This window comes from Thunnus maccoyii, chromosome 18, assembly GCF_910596095.1.
Source record: "Thunnus maccoyii chromosome 18, fThuMac1.1, whole genome shotgun sequence".
NCBI classification, from domain to species: Eukaryota; Metazoa; Chordata; class Actinopteri; order Scombriformes; family Scombridae; genus Thunnus; species Thunnus maccoyii.
In genome coordinates, this window is record NC_056550.1 from 23,695,571 (window position 1) to 23,720,687 (window position 25,117).

The 25,117-nt window shown below is 40.4% G+C and overlaps 1 protein-coding gene across 1 annotated transcript; it reads left to right on the forward strand.

The window, feature by feature from the left end:
• Nucleotides 1-1,910: 1,910 nt before the first annotated feature.
• Nucleotides 1,911-23,661, forward strand: map3k3 (mitogen-activated protein kinase kinase kinase 3). Its single transcript, XM_042393510.1, has 17 exons — nt 1,911-2,366; nt 9,693-9,772; nt 10,301-10,422; nt 12,741-12,781; nt 13,260-13,359; nt 13,977-14,090; nt 14,338-14,458; nt 15,576-15,709; nt 16,061-16,134; nt 16,286-16,353; nt 17,228-17,323; nt 17,439-17,600; nt 17,927-18,075; nt 19,235-19,366; nt 20,247-20,376; nt 20,518-20,695; nt 21,785-23,661. Exons 2-17 carry the CDS (start codon nt 9,769-9,771, stop codon nt 22,011-22,013), a joined length of 1,854 nt encoding a protein of 617 aa, XP_042249444.1. The 5' UTR covers nt 1,911-2,366; nt 9,693-9,768; the 3' UTR covers nt 22,014-23,661.
• The last annotated feature ends 1,456 nt before the right edge of the window (nt 23,662-25,117 follow it).

Here is a 25,117-nt window from a genome sequence, read left to right on the forward strand (position 1 = left end):
TAATGTAGGTTATAATAATCTGCTTTTGAAGTTATGATTATTCATTCTTGTATAACAGTAAAGCCACATCAGCTAGTGGTGCTAATAGCTACCACTAGAACCTATGTGTGGGATTGGAATTAGATAGTTGTTGCAAGGCCATTTCATTCATCCAAACTGTTTGTACTTTGTCCTGTCGGCTATGGAATCACTACGATAGCAACCCTCAAGTGTAACATTGTTAACCAGGTTTAATTATACAAATCATATTGTGATGTGTTGTAAGACTATTTAATAAATATAAATTGTTTGTCTTTGTTTAACCTTGAAGATGGTTTAGTAGCCTGCAACCTACTAACATTTTAGGCTACATAATGTTTTTATGAATATAAATATGAAATAACCGTTCTTCTAATAACGATTTCCTGTCCTCATCCACCCAATTATACACTGTTCTTAATGCATTTCTTGTTTTCATAGCACCCTCAATCTAACTACTCTAGACTATTGTAGTTGGCTGTTTCTTAGGTAGTGAAGAAATGCAGGAAATTTGTTTTAAATTATGATTTGTCTTCTGGTGGTGGACCCCCAGTCCCACCCCACCAATTATGTATCTTTCCAAGTTCGCTCCCCGCCTTTTAATACATAACCAGATGCCTATGTTTCCTTGGAAAGTGTTTCCCTGTTGAGCTGCGGTGGAAGTGTAGTAACAAAAAGAGGAACTTTGGTGTTAAAGAGACTGTAACGTTGAAAGATATCTACTTGATTTAACTCATTTGGACGCTTCAGATATATTTAAACACATTTTTGCGCAGGAGGGCAGTATGAACAGGAGGAATGATTATAACAAGAAAACCCTATTCCAGTGTTCATTTCGGCTCCTGACTGTTGTTTTAAGACACACTTAAAAAAATGTTGAACCCGCCCTTTAAAAGAGCTGCGTTTAAACGCAGCAGAATGACTGTGACTCTTTTCAAATTCCGATTTTTTTTTTCGAGTTTCGAAGGCAGCACGTGAAAGCCCGTCGACGTCACAACGGGTCCGCCTCACTAATAACATTGTGCGCGCTCCACCACTAGCAGAAACACTTCGACCGAGTAACAGCGCGCTCCCGCGGCTGCACGGCGCTAATTTAGATAGTTTAGTAATAAGAAATCCCCCCTGGGAATAAAGCCGTGTTGTTGCAGACGTACGGACGACGGACAGCGAAGACGTTTGGACAATATGGACACGACTTTTGGAGCACAGTTTTCATGATCTGTTGGAGCCTTAAAAGCGGGTTCCGGTGGCGATATTTTTTCTGTCAGGAAGTTTGACGTATTCGGTTGAAGATTATTGTGGTGTACTTTGTTTAGCTTTGGTTGAGAGAAGTTGTGGACTATAGTTATCTACTAGGCATCGTACGACAACTTGTCTTTGCGACTTTGTTGTTGGCAAAATACTTTTTTTTTTTCTTTCTTCCACATTTAAATCAAGTTTGTTCCCACATGAATGCAGAAAAGACCGCAATGCTCCGCGAAGTCTGGTCGATAAGCAAATTGTGCTTCGCTCGACACAATAAATCAAGTTTATGTGTATTTTAAACGTTTGCAGAGTTTAACTTCTGTTGCCAGTAACAGTTTTTTGTTTCATGTTGAACACTGAAACAAATCCTCCTGCACTTTTTGTTGTTGTTATATGTCATGCACAGGCCTTTTTTTATGTATATGGATATTGCAATGCCATAATGCGAAGTAATCATAAAGTTACAAAAATGTCCGGCCTCTAATATTTTGGAATCAAACCTGGCAACACAGAGAAGGAAAATCTGCAAACTTAGCAGGAAGAGAGGCCATCAAAATCACGGAAATCGTCTGTGTTTCCTTCTGGCGAGTTGAAATGGATTTCATTCAGGCCACACGGTTGTTGTTACACCTGGTCTGATTCAGCTCGCTCTCCTGCAAAGACAGAAAGGATCTTTTTTTCTTTCTTTCTTTCTGTCCTGACTGCTGAAAATGTTTTGGAAATTTAAGTTTTCCAAAGATGGAGCAGAAGTTTGTGTTCGAGCCACAGCTGGAGCCGTCTGATGTGGGCTTTTCCATCGGAACATTTCCTCTGTAACACTCACAGCTGTCTGATGTGACCGTGTTTTGTTTTCACCACCTGGAAAGTCAGTTTGTGTGTGTGTGTGTGTGTGCTCTTAACTTTCCGTTAAAGAAGAGCCCCGGTTACCTGGTGGGAGGGTCAGCCCCGCCATGGCGCACGCACATGCGCGCACACACTCTCCCGGTGTGTCGGTGTGACCGAGGATACAGATGGACGTGAACAACGAAGGGACCTTCTGCGTCATCTCATCCGACTACCGGAGAAGCCCGGTCCGGTCCTAACCGAGGTGGTCCAGGCTACAGGTGAGGGCTGCGAGATGTGCACGTGACAGTGATGACAGGTGATGTGATGGGTGACTTATGCTGCATTCAGGTCATGTGGGAAAAAACAAAGCTGTAATCAGGACTTTGAAATCTTTTTTTTGGAGCAAGGGGGTTACTAATTAGTTGTAATTAAAGTTGTACATATTATACAGCATGACCAGCTTTTACTTTTGAATATTAAGAGACAAGGGAATGGAAAAGAAGAATAAAAGAAAATAATATTAATAGTAATAATACAGAAAATATTAAAAAACACAAAACAACAAAAGCAGTATATTCCTACTTATACCCATATATATAATGCACGTATACCCTTAATGTCACATATCTATGTGTGTACATTTAAACTTGCTTATACATCTATGTTCATCTAAATACAATGCGTACATGTAAGTAAAAGTCATTTCAGGGAAAAAGGAAAATAGATAAATAATATTAAAGCTAAAGTAAAGTAGGGGGTAGAAAGAGAACAAAAAAGATAAATAAGTAATAAATGTAAAGAAATAAACATTGTAGTTTGTTGCATATGTATATGTACAAAAAAGACCAAATAAATAAAGGATACATAAAGGATTTTTGAAATTTTGGAGTCATGAGTGTCCGGGTCCCCATAATGCAGCTCAGGTACAGGAGTCAAATTTAAAATGTTTTTTAATTATTAAAAGAGGATTTCTCAACATGAAGGTTCAAACTTCAGGTGGGAAAATATTACATCCTTTTAGGGCTGAAACTGTCAGTCGACAGTCATGACAACAGTGATACAACCAGGGCTGCAACTAATTATTATTTTCTTGATTAATTGATTAGTTGTTTGGTCCATGAAATGTCAGAAAATGTTGATCACTGTTTCCCAAAGTCCAAGATGACGTCTTCAGATGTCTTGTTTTGTCCACAACAGTCCAAAAACCGAAGATATACAGTTTACTCTCATAGAAGACAAAAAAACAAACCAAAAAACCCCCCAAAATATTCACATTTGAGAAGCAGTAATCAGAGAATTTGAACACTTTTTCTTAAAAAAATGACTCAAAATGATTTACCATCTATCAAAATAGCTGGTGACTGATGTAATAGTTGGCATGTAATCAATTAATCAAGTAATTGTTACAGCTCTACATCCTTTATTTATTTTTACAAGCCTCAAAGTAGTATCGATGTAATGGTTGTAGTTGCAAAAGTAACAAAACTGATTCCCATAAAAATATGGACATGACCTCAGTGTCCTCAATCTGCCCTGTTTGAAAATGTGTTTCACATCACTTTTCAATTGAGAAACACTATAAAATATGTTTAATCTGGACCTTCAGGTAGTTCTACGCTGTGTAATCGCTTTCCCAGAGTTTATTTATTTACACAAGGCAAGTTGGCTGAGCACGCTGGTGCTTTCAAGGCAACACCCTGTTTACAGCTACAATGAAAAGTGAAAAGAAATGAAACCATTACAAACAGAACAGACTAATAAACAAACAATCTGTTTACAACAGCTTCAGGCTAGTATAGATGAGTTTGTTTTTAAAGTGACTAAGTAAGTATTTTGATTTTTTAGGTAAGATTACAGATTAGTTCATGCAGCAGGTGAACTAACAGCAGTCCTTCTGGTACCCAGAGCGTTACTGGAATAAAGTAAACCAGTTTGAGAGCAGCTGAGGTGAGATATAAAACGGAAATGAATTCAGTTTGTGATCTACCTCGTATGTCTTGCTACACACATTAAAGACATTAAACATTTATCAGAACAGCTTGAGTCTACAACGAACTTATATGGGCTCAATAAGTATTTTGAGACCTAATAGATGACATGCAAGGCTGCAACTAACCATCATTTGTATGATCAGTTAATCTGCAAAATATATTTTCAATTAATGGAGTAATTGTTTGGTCTTAAAAACATCAGAAAACAATGAAAAATTGCCAGCACAATTTCCTAGAGCACAAAGTGACGCCTTGTTTTGTCTAACTGTCCAAAACCCCCAAAAATATTGAGTTTATTAAAATGTAAGGCAAGTAAAAGCTAACTCTAATCTATAATCTAATGAATTACGTGCATCCTGTACATGAAGGTGAGCTCGTTGATGATAAATCGGCATGTTTGTCTTTTTCAGCTGATCATGATTGAAACTACAGCTGTGACTATTAGCGTTACTGATGTAAACAAAGCTTTAACAGCATCTGTAATACTAATAACTTAGATTTATTTGCTGTTTAGCAGTAGTCCACTCACATTAAAAATCTATATAAACGTTGTTGCTCTCAGTCTTTTAATTAGTCCCTACACAGTTATTCCCATGTGATATAAATGCAGCATAAAATACATGAAAGTCCAGCATACATACGGTAACTACTCTGCTGAGGCAGGAAGATCACTAAACATATGTGAGCTTATGAGTAGATAAAAGGGAAGTGATTAAAAAGGTGCCTCAGTAGCACTTTACTGTGATCGAATGTGATTATATGGTTGTTTTGTGTTGTCAGAATAAAAAAGGGAGAAACAAAGGACACAAATGAATGAAATCTTTAACATTATATCACACAAAATTACTTTATTCTATATATCAACACCATATTCCTATATATTCCTCACCAGGTGCTTAAATTTCTGTCTTTTTACAAGTCATTATCAAATCCATACTATTCCTATGGGACAAAGTCTCCCAGCCTGCTGGCACACTACCAGTCTCCCCTCCTAACTTCTCATCTCCGACTGCTCAGTGATGCAGAGAGATGCTGAGTGAGAAACACAGCTGTATTATTTCTGCCATATTTTATACAGTGATTTACTTCCTCAGCTTTAGATTATTCTGATTTGAGTGAATCTGTGTGAAAGTTTGGCAGGTCTCTCTCTCCTCGTCTTAGCTCCACCCAGACTCCACACCATTGTCCAGATTTTGATTCTTGCCATGATTGTGGCGAGGAGTAAACTCGAGCTCCAGGCTTCAAAACATCCCTTCAGAGACTTGTGAGTCCACGAGACGGAGGCATCTCACTTTTGACTGGGAAACTGTGTTGTTGGTGTCGATATTAGACTTTTTCTCTTAATGACAAAAGAAAGGTGGCTTATAATCTTAAGCAGGTATGGACCACAGACCACCAGCATCTTCTCTTTAAATCTTTACTAACTTTTTGTTTTTTTAGCTCTTTTGCATTAAAAAAAAAAAAAATCAGATGTGTGTGTGTGTCCACAATCTGTATGTGTTGAAAGGGCAAGTTTGATGCAGCCAATTCAAGCATAAGCTACTTGTCGAGATTGCAGTATTTAAATGTGGTGGGTTGCCCTGAACCGACTTCACATGTGCACCTGAAACATGAGAGACATCAGGCGAAGGGGAATTTGCTGTGAAGCACTGAGTCCAGATGCATCACTGGCCCGAGACAGAGTAAGGACTGTGGCTGGGAAAAACAGCCTCAGACTAAACACCTCTCAAAGCAGACAGAGAAGAGTGGGGGGAGGAAAATCCATGTAAATCCTGCTAGTCCTGGAAATGTGATACAAGGAAAATAAAGTGGGCACAGCTGACTAGACTGGTAGAGCGCAGACTCTCTCTCCATTGAATTCCCCACATTCCGCTTGGGAGGTAATTAAAATCAGGAGAAACAGGGGAGAGAAGAGGGTAGCTGGGGGAATGGACACAGAGGTTAGTTGTTGTGTTGTTGACTACAGGAACCCCTTGAGGTGCACAACTTGAGCGCTTCTTTCCACATCCAGCAGTATTACTGTACTCTTAGGTGAAGGTAAGAGAGGAGATAACGGCTCTACGTTCTCCCCCTGAAGTTCCTCCGAATCTGTGCAACAACGGGAATTTGCACACCTCATTAGCTCCACGTTATTTATTCGGGGGATAAAATCGCACAAGCGTGAAGTTCGAAGGGTTGAAGGACAAAAGTCTTTGGCACCTACTCCGTTGGAAGTGGAATACGAGAGCGGCGGAAGCTTGAAAGGAACGTGGCAACGCTCCGTCGACCACAGACGGACATGCCCAGCATTCCTGTGGGTGATTATTACCCAGAAATCCACAGAGTCAATGAGTTGCCTTCGGGTGCCGACGCTGCCCATGTCATGTACAGAAGTAGTTTCCCGCGTCCACGTTTTCTTCTGAGAAAGCCTTCTGAATGTGCAGACTGTACGACCTCAGAGAGACAGACAGCAGTAACCTCTTCTTCAGGCTCCGTCCTCAGACACGATTCATCACAGTCTCAAGTATTACTCTCCTGTTTTCTTAGTTACAGTTATACTGTGAATTAAATGAGCTTGAATTAACTCAGTGAACAGAAGAAACCTAAATGAAATCAATATTTGGTGTGAGCATGCTTTTGCCTTTTAAAACAATCAAATAGAGAAGGGGCAGAACATAAACCAACTCTTTACAATCCCACAACAACAACAACAACAACAAGAGGTGAAAGAAGTAAAGTAGTTTATACCAGGGTAGAAAAAAACTTTTTACATAACTTTTTATATAAGACATGCAGGTCAATTATTTAAAAAAACATCTATTTTGGGGATTTGGCAGTAGGTTGGGTTTGTTTCACGGGACATTTTTCATTGGGAAACCCTGAGATCCAGGTCCTCATTCATTCCCAACGGTGTTAGAGACTCTAATTCAGTAATCCAATATGCTTCACATTTCAGGAAGGTTTCCTTTAAGTTGCCTCCTCTTCTGGAAATTTGAACTAATTCAATACCAGCATACCAGTAAGAGGTCGGGGGATGTTTCATATGTGCAAAATGTAACGCCAACTGGACTGTCTTTGTTTACATTTGTAGTCTTCAAAGATCTGGTTGTCATGTCGATGTACACTTTACCATAAGGACACTTGATGAGGTATACGACTCCAGCGGTTGGACAGGAAATTGTGCCCTGAATTTTGTACTGTTTTCCTGTTACAGGATGGAAGAAGGAAATGCACTTAGTCGTGTGTTGGCATTGTGTACATTGACCACAGTTGGGTTGGTTTGGTTTAGAGGCAATCTGAGTGTACAAAGTTGTCTTTAAGGTTTCTTCCTCTATGAAAGGTTTTCCTAGGAGGTTCTTTGTACAGTTCACCAATTTGTGGGTCACTAGTTAGGATATGGTAATGTCTTTTGATTGATTGTTTGATTTGCTGTGCCCAGTTTGAGAATCCAAGGACACATACCATGGAAGACTTGGAGGGGACTTTTTCCACTCTTGAATCTCTAAATACTTTATTCAACGCTGTGTTTAGTTGTTTATCAGCATATCCTCTGTCCTTGACTCTCGCCTTCATAATATCCACCTGTTGTTCTTAAAACTGGTATTCTACAAATCCTTTGTAGTCTGTGAAAGTGACTAATGTCGATGGCATCCTTAATATACTGTGCATGGTGACTGTCTGTTCTGTTGTCTGTACGCTGTGTTGGTTTTCGAAAGAGATCTGTAATGAGCTTGTTGTCTTGTTTGATTATACACAGGTCCAGGAAGTTTACCTTTTGAGAGTCAAACTCCAGCTTGAACTTGAGTAATGGATGATTGTTTGTTCCAAGCATCTTGGAGAAGTTGCCACAGTTCCTCTGTGGATTTCGATGTCTCAGTAGCTTCTGCTTCTTCGTGTAAACCCAGACTGACTCCATGATGTTGAGATCAGGGCTTTGTGGGGGCCAAACCATCTGTTGCAGGATCCTTTTTCTTCTTGTCGCTGAAGATAGTTCTTTATTACTCTGGTTGTATGTTTGGTGTTGTTGTCATGCTGCAGAATAAATTTGGGACCGATAAGACGCCTCCCTCATGGTGTTGCATTGTGGATAAGAATCTAAACATGCAAAGTGCCTAAAACCTTTGCACAGTACTGTATACCTGAGCAAGTTGAAGCATGTGTTGTGTTTACAGTGGACTCTTTCTCTTCACCACAACAGTTTAGACCAGTCATGAGAAATTACTGATCTGTCATTTGCCTGAGAGACTAATCTTGTTTGTAGTAACACAATTTGGCTTACCAGTATGATTTATTATAATATTATAATAAACTATTCTTTATAGCTCTAATTGAAATTAGGCAAAGAGAAGAAAGAGTTTATTATCATGAAGCAGGGCCAAAACTAATGATTATTTTCATTTTATTGATTAATCTACCAATTATTTGTATATCTTGGTTAATTGTTTAGTCTGATCAGAAGACAGTGAAGAATGACCATCAGGATTTCCTAGAATCTAGGGTGTCAACATCAAATGTCTGGATTTTGGACTGTTGGTTGGTCAAAACAAAACAGAATCAATGTATTATGATGTAACACAAAGAAACGCAGCAAATTCTCTCATTTAAGGACCTGAAACCATCAAAGGTTTGGCATTTTTTGCTTAAATGACTTGAGCAATTCATCAGTTATCAAAATAGTTGTCTTTGGGGTTTTGTTTACTCGTTTTTTGTTTTGTTAAAGGTGGTCATATCTACTGTACGACCAAATATTCATCAATCTCCTGTAATTTTGAGAACAGAGTTCGTGTTTAAGGGCCTCAAAGTTAAAAAAAAAACAACCCACAGGAGTCCTTGTGTTCTCCTTGGTTGAATTGGTTTAAATTTCTTGGTTTATTGGTACAGATTTAAGGAAACCCTCTCCATTGAAGGAAATGCCTCAGTTTATAGTGTTGAACGCCTTATAGTGCCTTGAACAGGGAAGATAATATTGCTGTGTTAACATCAACAATGGAGTTATGACACAGCTGAGTTCGGGTTCTGCAACGCATGCAACCAGAGACGAATTAAAAGCTGGTAGATATTTAAAATGGCAGAATTCTCCCCGTAAAAAACATTCTTCTCATATAAACTGTGCCAAACCAATCGCTGCCAGTGCAGCTTGAGTTTCAGCCGTTTCCAATTGTCGTTCTCATGGGCACAAACACACACATATCCTCACATGCACAGCACACTTTCTGATTCAATGCTTTCAATGAGGGAAATCTTTAGCTCTGTGTTCTGCAGGATTAGGCTACTTTTTTTTTTTTTTTTACATGCATCCAAGGAATCAAGCATGAAAAGCGGATTGTGCTGTAAATGAAACATCAGTCTCTGTTTAGTGTCACATTAAGACATCTTAGCATGTAATTTAATTACCTACATACCAAAAAATAAGGGTACAGTACAGCCATTTTGTGATACCAGTCTTCAGGTTTTTGATTCCCCTTTCCTGATTGCCTCTTCATTTAAGTAATGACGTACTTGCATACTGAAAATTTTGGTGAGACTGGCTGATAACGTTTGTCATATGTCCTGTCTGACTCACATCCCTCTGTTCTGTCTATATAATAAAAAAATAGCAAGAAAAGTTATTACAAGGTTTGTTTACTTCCACAGGCTGTGGGTGTGTTGGCACTGCAGAGACAAGTACCTGAAGATTGGTTTGTAGACCACATACGTGGACATCGCCACAATGAGTAAGTCCTCTTTACTCTGATGTAAGACAGACATCATTTAGAACATGGTTTTCTCACAGCATGAGACAAAAACAGACACTCACACCAAACACTATCCCTGAGGCCAAAGCCTGTGCGAGCTGCTGCTCCAGACACTGTCGGGTGAAGGATTGGTATTCGGCGTTGTGGAGATGGGGGTCTGGTTCTCTCCGCTGCCCCGGGGCCGTATGATGTCTGTCCAAGCTACACAAGGAGAATATTTTCTCTTTGTGAGCTAGTCCAGCCAAGGCAGAACTTACCCTGAGATCAAACATGGGAATAGGCATATCAGAAACACTGCAGCCCTTCCCTGCCTCTAATACCCTGTCACAGGATAGTCTCAATACGGCTGTAGTTAAAGATGACTGGCTTATTGTCTGCACACACCTTTTAGAACAAAGCTAAGCACTAAAGGCTCATATCTATTGCCTTGTGTCACACACGCCATTCATTTTCCAATCCATGCTCTAATTGTGTTTTTTATTTTCCCCAACCCATTATCCTCTCCAGATGAGCGGCAGGCTCTCCACTCTATAATGAAGGACCTGGTTGCCCTCCAGATGACGCGGCGCCAGCCTGTGTTGTCTTATGACAGCGGCAAACCCAAGACACCGGCCCAGGCCAACAGACAGGTGGGTAGGTCTGAGAACGGATCATAGAAAATGTCTGAAGCTCGTAAACCTACAGATGTTTTGGAAGACGTTGATGGAAATGGTACTGAATGACAGATAAAATCTTTTAAAAATGCTCAGTTACAATCAAATTGACCTAGATATTTTTGTTAGTTTCAGTTCAAACATCTTGGTCCCACATGTAAACACATTTTATGGAAGTGGTATGAGTGGTCTGTGGTTCTGAAGGGGTAAGGTAGCTAGATGTTTATCAAGATTCTGAAAGCTCTTAGGTTAACAGCCACAAACGCCACTGTCACTACGAACAGCGAGATAAATGTGTGTCAGCAGTATAGGAGCATCTGCTGAAACGTCAAAACAAAAAATCGGAATAAAATTGCTGCCAGTCCTACACTGTTAACATGGGGATAGAGCGTCATAAATCTAGAGCAGTGGTTCTCAAACTTTTTCACATCAAGGACTCCTAAAGTTACACTAAGACACACAGACCCATCTGATAAGATTTTTGCTTTTAGATGTTTTATACCAGAAAGGGTATGAACCCTTGACCAATATTAGTCATACATTCTGTCATTGTGTTGCTTATGATCTAGATCTAGAGGCCGTTGAAGGTCGTTTGACCACAGCTTGAATCTTTAACAGTCCATTTGCATACAGTTGCATCATAGTGGGGAAAACTTAACACAGAATGAGAGTTTCCCCAAATTCGAAAGCCTTTTTAGTTGTGTCCACTATGAATGGGACTGAACTTAGAAATGGGGAAGGCCAAAAATGCAGAGAAAATGAGTGTTTTCCTTACGATTTTAGGTGTGTTGCACTTAGAATTTTGATTATAGACTACTACTATAATAAAGCATCATGTGACTGGGTATCACCCGTCCAGGCACATATACTCTCACTGCTTGTGATATTTCCCCTGGCCCACAAAGTTAGCTAATAAAGTATAATGACAGATGAATTCACATGAAAGCCACCCACAACTTCATCTTAAATGAACCGCTTCTCTAAAAATATATTTTGCGTTTGTGGAAAATCCCCAGTAGACCCCACACCTTTGCTTTTTTACCAGTATCATTGAGCTGTAGCCACAGAGAAAAGCCAAAGCAGACAACGCATGTAGGTTAGTGTTTCCTTAAAGTCCAAACTGCAACGGCTCTATAAATCACTTGCCCTCTGTTCTCCTCTGAGAAAAAAATCTGAACACAAAAGGGAGAAATTTATATTTGATTTCATGATGGTGCCCCCTAGTTTTGCATTATAGTCCTTATTTTGATACAGCAAATCAAATCTTGCATAAAGCGGTAACGTGCCGTACTCTGCCTATGACGTGCCTATCATAGGCAGAGCAGGACGGTCACACTGAGCCTGATTGCATCCGGCTACACAACACAAGAGCCACAGACACTAAACAACAACCCACATTAGCTTTCTTGCTAAAGTCTCCTTCTTATCTAACTTACAAACATGGACACACGTCTTGTCCTGCAGCTTAGCTTGTTGAACGAGCCACCAAACCAACATTCACCGGGGAATAGTGCAACGCTAACATCAGTTAGCAGGCTAGATAGCCAATTAGCTGCTCAGCTGCAGCACAGCATGTAAACATACCTGAAAATGTATGTATGTATGATGCTGGTTTGGTCGCTGCTCTTCAAAATCCCTGTTAGCGACACGCTGCCTGTCCATGACCTGTAGCTACAGCAGTTTGTTTACTTTATCTCTGTTCCCTACGGCGTAACACCAATAACCTGCCAACTAATGTCAATCAAACAAGTCTCTGACGCGCCTCTCCAGCCAGAAAAAGGAGAATTTATTTCCCAAAGACCTTTTTTCCTTCATTCTAATAATAAAAAACTATTGACAATAAATTTCAAGAACATGTTCATATTATTTTTGACGGATGATTAAATGTGATTTCAGTTGTGCTTTAAAACCAGTGATTGCCTCCCTGGGAAAGACAGTCTCCACAATTTTTCTAGCTCAGTAACCTAGTTTGCACTTATTACGAGTGCAGCAGGGTTCTCATAAATGATGAAGCAGTGGAAGAGGTGCTGACATGTCCTCCAGCGAACTATCTTTGTATAAGACTAAAAGATGAAGACGTTGCATGTGCAGGTCAGACTTAAGGTAGTTCAACTCCCTAAAGTGGAACCATTCAATTTGTATTCTTTGAGGAAATTCACAATCTTTGACAGTTCATGATCAGTTTACTTTATTGGTGGTGATTATATCTGTTGATGGTTTCATATACTTTCTTCTCATGACGCTTTTTTGACCTTTGAATGCTCCTTGACCAGCTTGTTTCTGTTTTCCCTCAGGACGATGTCAGGATAAAGTTTGAGTTCTCAGGAGAGAGGAGGTGAGTTTGCTTTGGACTTTATTTGCATGCGTGCTATGTGTGTGTGTGTGTGTGTGTGTGTATGTGTGTGTGTAAGCATTATACACACATACACGTATATGCGAGTGAGCGAGCGCATAAACACACACACAGACATAAACACCCTCACTCAGGCATGCTGTTCTTGTCACATGCTCCAGTTCATGAGAAAGAGCACATCTCAGAGTGCAAACACACACTCCAGCACTTAATTCAGACTGGTATGTGAGCCAGAGAATGGAAGGGGAAAGCACTGTGGTTAGTCTGTGGCTGCCAGCACAAACCACAAGTATGCAAGGTGTACTTAGAGGAATCTGCACACACTAAAAACAGCAGCTTGTGTGTAGTTTGTATGCACGTGTGCATGTAACTCAAAAGCAGTTTCCTTAGCAGCGGGTACAAATCTCTCATAATCTGCCTGTCTGTGTGATTTCTTGCTTTTTTTTTTTTTAATGTGTAGGATCCTGATGTTTGGACGGCCTGTACAGTTCGAGGAAATCCAGCAGAAAGTCAAGACTGTCTTTGGCCAGCAGCTAGACCTGCATTATATGAACAATGAGGTAAAGAGGAGTCTCTTGTGCTGTTTGAAGCGCTCCGTCTCTCCCGACTCACTCCGTCCTCCCTCACCTCTCTCTCTCTCTCTCTCTCTGTCCAACAATGTCTCAGATCAAGGAGTCTAGAGTGCATGTAGAGGACAATGATTGTTTATTATGTATGTGCGTGTGCATGCATGTGGATATGTCTGGATACGTGTGTCTTTATATCTGTATGTGTCCCTATTTGTCTTAATTGTAGTACATGTTTGCATATATACTCACCAAGCACTTTATTAGGAACACCTGTGCAATTTAATGCAATCCAATACATCAGGTCTGCCATGAATTATATTTTCACGAAGCTTTTGTTGAGATTGTCAGAAAGCCACCGACTACGACCTCAATAATAAACATAAAGTAGAATTATCAGCTTTATGAAAATGTCAACAAAAACTGAAAATATATAAGCTTCGTAAAAGTAGAGCTGTTGTGCTGGATTGCAGGTGTTCCTAATAAAGTGCTCGGTGAGTGTATTTAATTAAATGATCAAATATGTGATCATTTTTACGTTTCCTCTTCCCTTTATATGCTTGTGAATCTTCATGTTTGTGTGTTTACATGTACACATTGTATCTTGGCAGTTGTCCATCCCTCTGCGAGGTCAGGATGACCTCGACAAAGCAATCGATCTGCTGGATCGAAGCTCCAACATGAAAAGCATCAAGATCCTGCTGCTCACACAGGAGCACAGCAACGTGAGACACAAACACACACACACACACACACATATACACACATACACACACATACTGGGCGTGCATTTACAGGGTACAGTTGCACCACCGCCATTTCTTCACCACAGAGCCATGTTGTGAAAAATCAAAGTTCCCCATTTGTTTACATTACACTAACTGGCTCGCTGGCATAACGCCATCGTTTGGTGTGTGATGTGTTGCAGCCATGTTTAAACCACCTGTCCTCCCTTCCTCTCGCCATCTACAGGCCTCCTCCCCCTCTCACCACGTTCCATGTAAACAGGTGAGGATCAAGGCCTCCCAGTCCACTGGAGACGTCAGCACGGCGTACCAGTCCTCAGAGCCCAGAGGGCGTCATCTATCAACTGGTACGTATCTTTTCTAATCTTATCTGCAACGAGATAGTTCGCACGTTGATTGAAGATAGGAAATGTGTTCTGGTTAATTCTCTCAGATGTCTAAATGTTCAGTTAAAGGCTAGCTGTCGTGCCGTTGCTGCACGTTGAATTCCCTGTCCATCGCTCTCTCTCTCTCTCTCTCTCTCTCTGGCTGTTCTTTCTTTGGCTTCCCCTTCTAGCAATGGGTCCTCTTCCTTTTCCTGTTCACCATCACTAGACGATGCCTGTTGGACAGCAGCCAATCAGATTAGGGAATGCTATTAGTGTAGTGGACCACTGGCCTGGTGTAGGATTTTTTTTTTTTTTTTTTTTTTTTTTGTGGCTGTAAAAAGGCTCGAGATCTGGACTTTATGACAGCAACGGGCTGTAAAAACTAAAACCAGCTGTCTGTCTTTGATGCTTTCAAGCAGAACGTCTGCAATCAGCACTTTCATTTGTTCTTTTCTTTGTCATTGTGAGAGCGCTGCATATTTTTTTTTCCATTTTTCGACAGTCATGACAACAGTGATACAACCAGGGCTGCAACTAACTATTATTTTATTGATTAATCAGTTAGTTGTTTGGTCCATAAAATGTCAGAAAATGGTGAAAAATATCAATCACTGTTTCCCAAATCCCAAGGTCACGTCCTCAAATGTCTTGTTTTGTCCCGACCAACAGTCTTTAACCCAAAAATATTCAGTTTACTGTCATAGAAGACTAAAGAAACCAGAAAATATTCACATTTGAGAGGCTGGAATCAGAGAATTTTTGCCTTTTTTTCTTAAAAAATGACTCCAAATGATGAATCGATTCTTAAAATAGTTGCTCCTTAATTTGATAGTTAGCAACTAATTGATTAATCGACTAATTGTTGCAGCTCTGGTTACAACAGTTGCGTAGATGTGTGTTTGAATGGTTGTGTGTTTGCTACAGAGCTGCCTGCACACTGAGGAAAAAACTCTCAGAGAAGAGTTTCTAACATCTATGCAGAGCAGCCTTTCCGACATCTAATGAACTTACTCAAAACAAAATAGACATTTTTATGCACTGTTTTTTGTTTTTCCTCACGTTTTCCTTTATGCTCATAACTTCTGTCTAATCCTAGGTTCTCAGAACACAGGGCGTAGCTCGCCGCCTCCTGGCTACGTGCCTGAACGCCAGCAGAGGATCGCCCGCCAAGGTTCATACACCAGCATAAACAGTGAGGGGGAGTTCATCCCCGAGACCAGCGATCAGTGTGTGAGTCATCGCTTTAGTGTTAATGGGGGAAAATCCACATTGAAATAGAATTTATGTGGTGAGTTTATCATCTCAGTCGAATTTGTTCACGTAAACAACTCTACCGCAAAGCTTAAAAGCTTGTTTTTTGGATTTTGGGTACATTTTTGGGGTAAGAATGGTAAGTTTTATAAAGATGTTAAACTCATTTTGGAGTAAAACCTTAAACAAGCCATTCAGTGAGGCTTGTCTTTGTTTATGTTCCCATAGAAACTCTGTTTTAGGTTTTGATTTTCTGTCTGAAACCATACATGTGTACAGAAAGGAGCACGTGCACACACACCCTTCATTTTTTTATTATGTCCTGTTCAGGTGCTGGATCCCTGGAGCAGTGCAGAAAACTCTGTCTCTGGAAGCTGTCAGTCGCTGGACAGCAACTCAGACAGGTGAGGAGCAAAGCTTTACATAACTTTCCAGATATAATACCGCCCGGGTACAGGAACTCACTACTCATTAGAGGAAATGGCAGTTTTAGTTTGGGAAGCCACTCTACTGTACATCTCTCACTCTTCTTCCTTCCTTCCTCCTCTCACTCAGCCCCTCGATGAGGAAGTCACGAATGCACAGAGCCAAGAGTTACCCTGATAATCGTCAGGAGTGCTCAGGTGAGAGGCGACGCAGCTTTACGGCATTCCTAGTGATCACGCAGAAATATTGTATTAATACAGCACAGTCACATCTCATGAGATAAAGCATTGTGACAGCTAACGTCATGAAGGTGTTCACACATTTAAAGCCACCAGAGCAGCAGAAGTTCATGTTTACAGGAAACCAAACACCACAATGTCAGCCATGAGTTCGAGTTTGTTTATTTATATCAGTTGAAATCAAACAAATACACACAAACAACAAGAAGAAATCAGCGTGCAGGGAGAAAGCCTAGATGGGCTTATTGATTACCTCTAACTTAATCATATACACACGTAAATATAAAAGAAAAACAAGTTATTAAAAAATATTATAAAAGCAGAATGAAAGTTTGTTTTCAATATGCTCTAAAAGACTTCAAAGAAGAAGAAAATTTATCCCAATGAGAATAGTAGTTCCATAAATTTGGACACTGATTGAAAATTGTAGCTTATAAATAAAAATACACATTGTTAATAATTAACGTTGATACCATGAATTGTGAGTTTCTTGAAATTTAGGAGCAAAGATTTGAGATTTATTTATTTTTATGACTTAAGAAAATCAAGATTAAACCAGAGCTCATTAAAATGTTGGTCACTTGTTTTTATGCAGCATTTAATTGGAAAACATTCATTAAAAATGTAACTGTAAATAGAAGCAAACAGCAGTTTTATTTACTTTATTTCATGTAGTGTTAACAAGCTGAAAGCTTACAGTATTTTTTCAAGTTGGAAAATCATATCTGTAAAGTTCTCCATAAGTAAAAGCAACAAGGGAAGGTGATGCTAAATTGTGATTGAGTTACAGATTAATCCAGCTGACCTTTGACCTCTGGATGTTTGCTTTCAGACAGGGAGAATCATGTGTATGACAGGGTAGCGGGGAAGGGAGGCACCTATCCTCGTAGGTACCACGTCTCCCTGCATCATAAAGACCACAGCGAAGGTAAGACGATTAGTTTATGTGCCAACTCTGTGTCTGTAGTCTTTTTTCTCCACTTGTTGCCACCGTTCGTCATGTGACATTAACCTCAGCCAACCTCTTTCCTGCTCTCCTAAAGGTCGGCGAACATTTCCACGGATTCGTCGCCCTCAGGGGAACCTTTTTACTCTGGTGCCTTCACGACGGTCGCTCAACGGCAGCGAGGAGAGTCTTGGCAGCTGGCAGCTGGTCGACGCCCAGGGCAGACTACGTCCCCAGGATCGCTCTGTCGCCCATAAATGTGAGTGGCGGACTCGTTTTAACCGACCTTTTAACCAAAGGATTTCACAGATTTTTGCGGTTGAAGCTGCTAAATCAGACTTTTAGCAGGATGTTAAAGACCTGAGAACAGTATTTAAACCAGGGCTCAGTAAAATCTGCTTCTAAAACACAGTCAGGCCAGTTAAATAAGAGGAAAAAATGAATCAAACAGAAGGGAAAATATATTTTGTGTCTCTGAAAATGCATTTCCATGCCACTTCCTCTTTCATTTGATATGTAAGATGCTGCATGTTGTGTATATTTTATGAAATAAATGAACAGCTGAGTTGTTGTGTTGTCTCTCAGCGCCCAGCGCTCCGGTGACGTGGCGGCGGGGGAAGCTTCTGGGCCAGGGAGCGTTCGGCCGGGTTTACCTGTGTTACGATGTGGATACTGGGAGGGAACTGGCTGCTAAGCAGGTCCAGTTTGATCCTGACAGTCCTGAGACCAGTAAGGTGAGACGCTAGTTAGTCATAGTTCAGTCATTGCTCATGTTTTCACAGAGACGGCGTGCCTTCCTCATCTCTCTTCCTGGGATGGTTTCAGTACATTTCCACTCTTTCTTACGGTGTGACACCTCTTGTTGCAGCTTCAGTCATGTAGAATATCTGTTGTCTTGCTGTCATTGCGTGTAGACATTTTTGCTACCTCTCATTAGCTCTTATTGTCAGTAAATGGCGTTCCTTCATTTCCTGCTTATTTTTTACAGTGTAACTCCTGTATCGAAACAGAAAATATCAAACCTTAGGCTGTTGATTAATGACAAATCACGAGTTTGCGCCACCATCCAGCTGTAAAAGCGCCAAGAATGAGATCATATGTTGTGCATGTTAATCTGCTCAGGCCATTATGCTGGAATGCAGGTGGTTAGCATGACTGACTGAGCAACAAATTTAATGAATCAACCACCTTTTTAAACTTATTTATGCTTCAGTTTTGGGATCTTAAAACTTAATCGAATCCCCCTAACACATAAATGAAATAATCGATGTGCGGGAGTGAAATTGAATAACTCAAGAATGTATTGAAGAGGGTTTTTTTCTTTCCTCACTCAACACCCCTCTTCCCCATTTTAATGTCTTTTCCTGTCTGCCACAGAGAAAACATGCGCTGTCACTTCCTGTATCTGAGAGGAGCACAGTGTTACGGTTGATGGTGGTGACGGGTCAGTGTTGCCTTGACCTCCCATCACCCCATCACACCCACCCCCACCCACCCCACCCCTCCACCCCCTTCACCTCCAGTTTGTCGCAGCTGTAAATCAGTTTTTGTTTCTATTAAACCGGCTCATGTGTTGGGACTTGGGGATTACTTTGTGAGTCTCTAACTTCCCTCTCGCCTGTGATGTGACTATTGTGGCCTCGTTCTCTGAAGTAAACACAGGAACTTCTTTTGAGGAACTGTGTTTGTCGGCTTTCGTGTGCTTCTCCTCTTTAGCTTTCACTTTTGACAGACTCCACATGCACTCATTAATCACTTTATCATCCGTGTGTTTAAAGCTACGTTTGTTTGCAAAAATCAACAAAGATGTATAATTTGAATATGTTAAATCGCTGAGCGGTTGTTTGAATCTTCAGTGTGTCATTTCTCCTCTTTTTGTACATTTCCGTACAGGAGGTCAGCGCCTTGGAGTGCGAAATCCAGCTGCTGAAAAACCTGCATCACGAGCGAATTGTTCAGTACTACGGATGTCTGAGGGATCACAATGAGAAGACCCTCACCATTTTCATGGAGTACATGCCAGGGGTGAGTCTCAGAGACGCAGCTTCAACCTGAGCAGTGGCGCTTTCTCAAGTCAAAACCTATAAATCTAACCTCGGTCTTCGTGTTCAGTCACTTTATATTCAATCACATTGCATCCTAGGAAACAAAACTAGACAAGGGACGACAACAAATGTCCATTAACCTTTTCTGGAGTCAATGAAGCGAATTCATATGACGTCAAAATGAAATTTGACACCTAAAAAAGGTTTATAAAAGGAACTAGGAGTTCCTAAAACCTCTTTAGGAACTCAGGAACTATACCTCCATTTTGACCACAGGATATACACAAACTAGTATTGGTCACTGGGCCAAAATTATGTAGCCAACTTACTGATTAGCCTACAAATAAATAACAAAAATAGCATGATAAAGAAACAGTGAGTGATGTGTTTGTGTACTAAAACTGAAAAAAAACACTCAGAACTTTGCTGTGCATTCAGCTACTGTAGTGGTCAGGTAGCTTTCCTGGGTTCTTTGCATTTTTCTCTTCATGTCTTCTCTCTAATATCTGTTCAGACGTCACAAAAAGTTACAAAATGAAATTGCAAACAAAGCTCAATTGCCTAATAGTTGCAGTTCTTCAGATGTAAAGAAAATGCACACATGAATGCAGCAAAATAAATTCTACTCCCTGTTTTAGATGTTGTCTGACTTTAATTCTTGGGATCAAATGGTCAAAAAGACCCTTTATGACCCAACATTGATCAGATCTCAGACATCTCTCAGGTTCCAGGTTTTAGTTTGGCTCCTTTACTTCCGTCTGTGTCTGGCTCAGACCTGCACTGATGTGGTAGATTGGTGGTCTTGAATCTTGGATCACTGGTGTCTTTGAAATGTAAAGCATGTGTTTCCTTCGTATCAGGGTTCAGTCAAAGACCAGCTGAAGGCCTACGGGGCTCTTACGGAAAACGTGACCCGCAAGTACACGAGACAGATCCTGGAGGGCATGTCCTACCTGCACAGTAACATGATTGTACACCGAGACATCAAAGGTAGTGCTGTTCAACACGCAGGCCTGAGCATTATTCTGTTTACAGTATACAGTGTATAAATAAATATATATGTTTGTGTTTCACAGCATGTGAAAGCTGATTGGTGAGATATAATATTTACATGTCAACTCTTACTCTCAGGTGCCAACATCCTGCGGGATTCAGTCGGCAACGTGAAGCTTGGAGATTTCGGCGCCAGTAAGAGGCTGCAGACCATCTGCATGTCTGGCACCGGCATCCGCTCTGTGACCGGGACCCCCTACTGGATGAGCCCCGAGGTGATCAGCGGAGAGGGCTACGGCAGGAAGGCTGATGTCTGGTAAGACCTGGAGATGCACACTGCGGTTTAGGTTAAAGCAGCTGTGATTGATGTATTTTTTTAAAATCGTGGAGAATTATCAGCGACTTTGCAGCTCCCGTCAGCTTTATGGAGCTTTATAGGGAGGTTTTGTTCATTATTTAAGCTGCAACTGTGCTGTTTGGTTCAATCTCAGCACTCTCAAAGGTGATGATATGTCAGTGTTGTATTCACAACCTTTAATATGTAGTTTGACTGACTGATTAATTGCTTAGTAGAGCCGTGGAGCAGATTTTTTACACTGGTGTGAACTAGGACACTAAGATAATAAAGATCATTACATAAATTATATTAATTCCTTTAGACTTATACATTTTGATTCTTATAGAGGTTGTTTATTTTCTGTGTCCCAAACAATGGAGAATTTGTTGCTTTATAAAAGAATATGACAAGCAAACAAAGGCACATTTTGGCATTTTACATCTGTAAGTACAAGCAACAATTTTAAGAGAAATAACTCTCGCATACAGCTGTTTTTTTATAACTGCATAACAGAACATGTCTAAGTAAAAATAATTGCCTCTACCCAAATATGACGTTTATGATGAGACATGAATGTGAAAGAAGGAAAAATACTGACTCCTTACTCTTAAAAGTGGCTGGAGTACTGTGGTCTTATAAGGAAAACTTTTTAATAAACTGAGGAGCCTGCTGTATGTAACCCAGTTCCTACCACACTCCCACACACATAGCAGACAACATTCCCTTATGCAATCTGATTGGGTGGTGACCCACCAGGCGAGTGATGTGATTGGCTGAAGGCCAGTCAGACAGGTCGTAACAGAGGCTGGTATGTTCCAGGTTCCCAGCCTGGGAGTAATGCTCCCAGGAGGGCTTGTACCTCCCAAACAGGTGGAGGAGGTCCTCTGCAGACAGCCAGAGCAAAGAAGTGTGGCGTGTGAACCGGAGAAAGTTTCCACTCAAAACATTCCTTCAAAGCTTAAGCGGAGAGCAGTTGAGAGACATAATATGTGGTTTCTGTTTCAGCTTGTTGTGTGACTCCGCTCCTGATTGACCTGAAGCTAAACCGGTCATGCGTCTCATTTACAGGAGCCTCGGTTGTACGGTGGTGGAGATGCTGACAGAAAAGCCTCCGTGGGCTGAGTACGAGGCCATGGCAGCGATATTCAAGATCGCCACGCAGCCCACCAACCCGCTGCTGCCCTCGCACACCTCCGACCAGGCGCGAGACTTCATCCGCTGCATCTTCGTGGAGGCCAAACACAGGCCGAGCGCTGAGGAGCTGCTCAGACATCCCTTCTCCCAGATCTTGTGCTAAAAAAGCTGCCCGGTTTCTGAACTTTAACCCGCAGTGTAGCACAGTAGCCTCAGCAGTATCTGTAGCGTCCTTTTGAAAAACCCATCCGGACGTGGAACTGATCCGGATGTCAGCGTTAAACCCACCGCTGAGCACATTTACAGATGCTTCAAAGAAGATTCAGTCTCTTCTTACGCAGATCCAAAGGACAGCCAGTATGTGCTCTAACGAGAGTCGCCACCAGGGGGAAACAAAACACAGGTTAAGCACCCGGTGGTGCTGCTGATCCTCCTCAGATACAAACACTCATGCACACACACTCCAAACGATGCTCTCCAAAGGCGACAACATGGAGTAATAACTCATGCACCAGTTGTGTCTTCATAAAGTATTCACTCCAGTGTTTACATTCACTTGTTGGGCAGTTCTGAGAAACGCCAGGAATCCCTGAAGCGGCTAAACATTCAGCTGAGCATCATTTTAAAAGACACAGCAGGCCTAAAGCTCAAACTTTGCCCAGTGTATGTTTAACACCACTGGTGCACTACAGTGTTAAGTGGACAGGATTTTTCTGTTTTTTTCCATCTTTGATGACGCCGTTTATCTCTGTCCCCCCTTTTTTATTTTTTTTTAAACAAAGAAAACTCCACCCTCAGAGCTATAACTCAACTATAACTGCTAAAATCTACTTAAGCTATTTGTGATGCAGTGATTGCATTTCAGGCTTCATGTTTTGCATCGACCGGGTGAAAAATAGATGAATTGATGTCATGTGGAGATATGTCTTGAGTAGCTACACTGGAGTTTAATAGCAGAGGAATGTTCATCTGTTGAAAACATCAATAGTAAATGAGCCAGAGCGTGTTTTGGTTTCAGAATTCAGGCATCATTTAATAATGGTTTAGTAATCTTACAAGAAGAAATTCATGATAAGAGCCAAATACACAAATTTCTCTGCTGACAGTAGCTTCAGTAGTTCATAATGCACCACAGTTTGTTTTTCTTCTGTGTCACCAGTACAGTCACACGTCTAAGCATCCTTTTCTCTGAAAAATGAAAGTTACCTGTCGATATTTGAAACAACACTTAGCTCTGTTCTGAAGGTATTTCCATGAATCCCAGAGGTTCTTCCGATAATCTGGATGAAAAATTCTTCTTTCTGCTGCACAACAGAAAAAGATATTTAACCCTTTTTTTCCCAAAATTGTTTCCTAATTCAGGCAGCTGGAAATGACATTTCTCCTTGCTCTTTTTTTGTAAAACAAAAGAAAACTTTGTGTGTACACAAATAACAAAGTAACATCAAAAAAAGACAATTAGAATTTAGACTTTGGTCGTATAAATTACCATCATCCATCATCTTTATCTGGATTAGAAAACAGAGTTACAACTTGAGAAACGGGTTAAAAAATCGCAGCAAACTGAATTTGTTTTTCATCCAGACGGTTAGAAAAGTCTTCAGGATTCTGTAAATACCTTCAGGACGGAGGTTAGTTGTGTTAAATGACCTGTTAGGTTTTTTTTTATAAGATCATAAAGTATTTATTTTTCTGGGAATCAGATGCTCTGTGAATTTAATGTAGTGTTGCTACATGAGGGGCATAAAACTGGCGGCTGTAAGACTCAAGATTTGAGTCAAAGTTATTAAATTTTCTCCACAGAAAAAAAACATAAAAACTTGCTGAACTGCCTAAATGTGTTCTGGGAAATTAAGAGAATTAGTACATTTCACTACAGTCTGGGAATTTAAGAGAATGAAATAATGTACTCATATAAACTATGAGACATGACATGTAAAAGGAGCTGAGGGTGGAGTTTTCCTGCAAGATTTTTATTTTGACTTTTTATGAGTCTTGTTCTACCTTTTTCGTTTCATTGTGAGTGAATCGTCTTCTTCTTCTTCTTCTACCCGCGTCCTCCTCACTATCACGGGTGCTCTCAGCCGACAAAGTGCCAAAAAGGGGGCAGATACAAGATGATGATGATATGGATTTCAGTTATTTCAGTGTGACAGTGAAGCAGCTCGATGCTTTTTCATGGTTAGGAAATAGAAACCAAAGGCTTTTATTTGTCAAGTGATCGACTTTTTGCCTATGATCATACTGTTGATGTGTGTCTGGCCCAAACATCCCTGACTGAGAAGCCTTAGCTTAACAGATCAATTTAAATCAGATGCACTTTTATATAACATGAATGTTCTTGGGTTATATTTTCTTTTGTTATTGACCAAATTAGATTTCTTTTTTACTTCAAATGTGAAATTCTTTCACTTTTATTTATATCCCCAATGTCCATTCCAATTAGATTTTATAAGCAAATATATATATGTATAAATATATTTTTTATATGTAGACGGTGTCAAATCTAATGATACTTTCAAGACTTTGTGTCGTTAAAAGTAAATCATTGAAAGCAGCTGGTTTTGCAGACATTACAGAATTGGGGTTTATAAATGAAAAATGGGTGGAAAACGAACTCTGGCTGGCTGGTCCTTGTTCCAGTGCAAAAAAAAAAAAACTCTTTCCACACATGCTTAGCTATACATTTAGATGACAGTATTACCTGACAGGTTCCTTTTTTTTTTTTTTTTTTTTTTTTTACTTCTGTTGGAAACTTTGCATCATATTTGCCATATTTTGACATATCTTCGAGGTCTCATGAATGAAACCTTTAAAAGGATTAACTCGCAAAAAAACAAAATAGCTGGGAATATTTTGTTGTGTGATCTCAGTGTTATTAAAACATAATTAAGGTGTGTGTGTGTGAGCGTGTGTGTGTGCGTGTGTGTGTGTGTGCGTGTGCGTGTGTGTGTGTGAGCCAAAGACGAGCAGGATTAGAGCCAGCGATTGGATGTCAGAGTTCGCTGTTCAACCCAGACGACGACTTTGTTTATCCCAGGGTTCAGACTAGTATTGAATGGTTTTCTGGGAAAAAAAAAGGGGGCTTGTTGTTGTTGTTGTTGTTGTTGTTGTTGCTGCTGTTGCTGCTGCCGCCTGTAAGCTAATACGAGAACTTTCTATTGGGGCTGCTTCATCCTTAAAGGCAGCTAAAATATGTTCAGTGTTGGAAAAAAAAAAAAAAGATGCGGTTCTTATTAAATGAGGCAGCGAGATAAAGAACCCTGG

Bases quoted from the DNA above. Each gene is read 5' to 3' on its own strand.
- map3k3 (XM_042393510.1), top strand. The intron at 10,423-12,740 runs GTGGGTAGGTCT...GTTTTCCCTCAG, and splicing joins CGGCCCAGGCCAACAGACAG to GACGATGTCAGGATAAAGTT. The intron at 13,360-13,976 runs GTAAAGAGGAGT...GTATCTTGGCAG, and splicing joins TGCATTATATGAACAATGAG to TTGTCCATCCCTCTGCGAGG.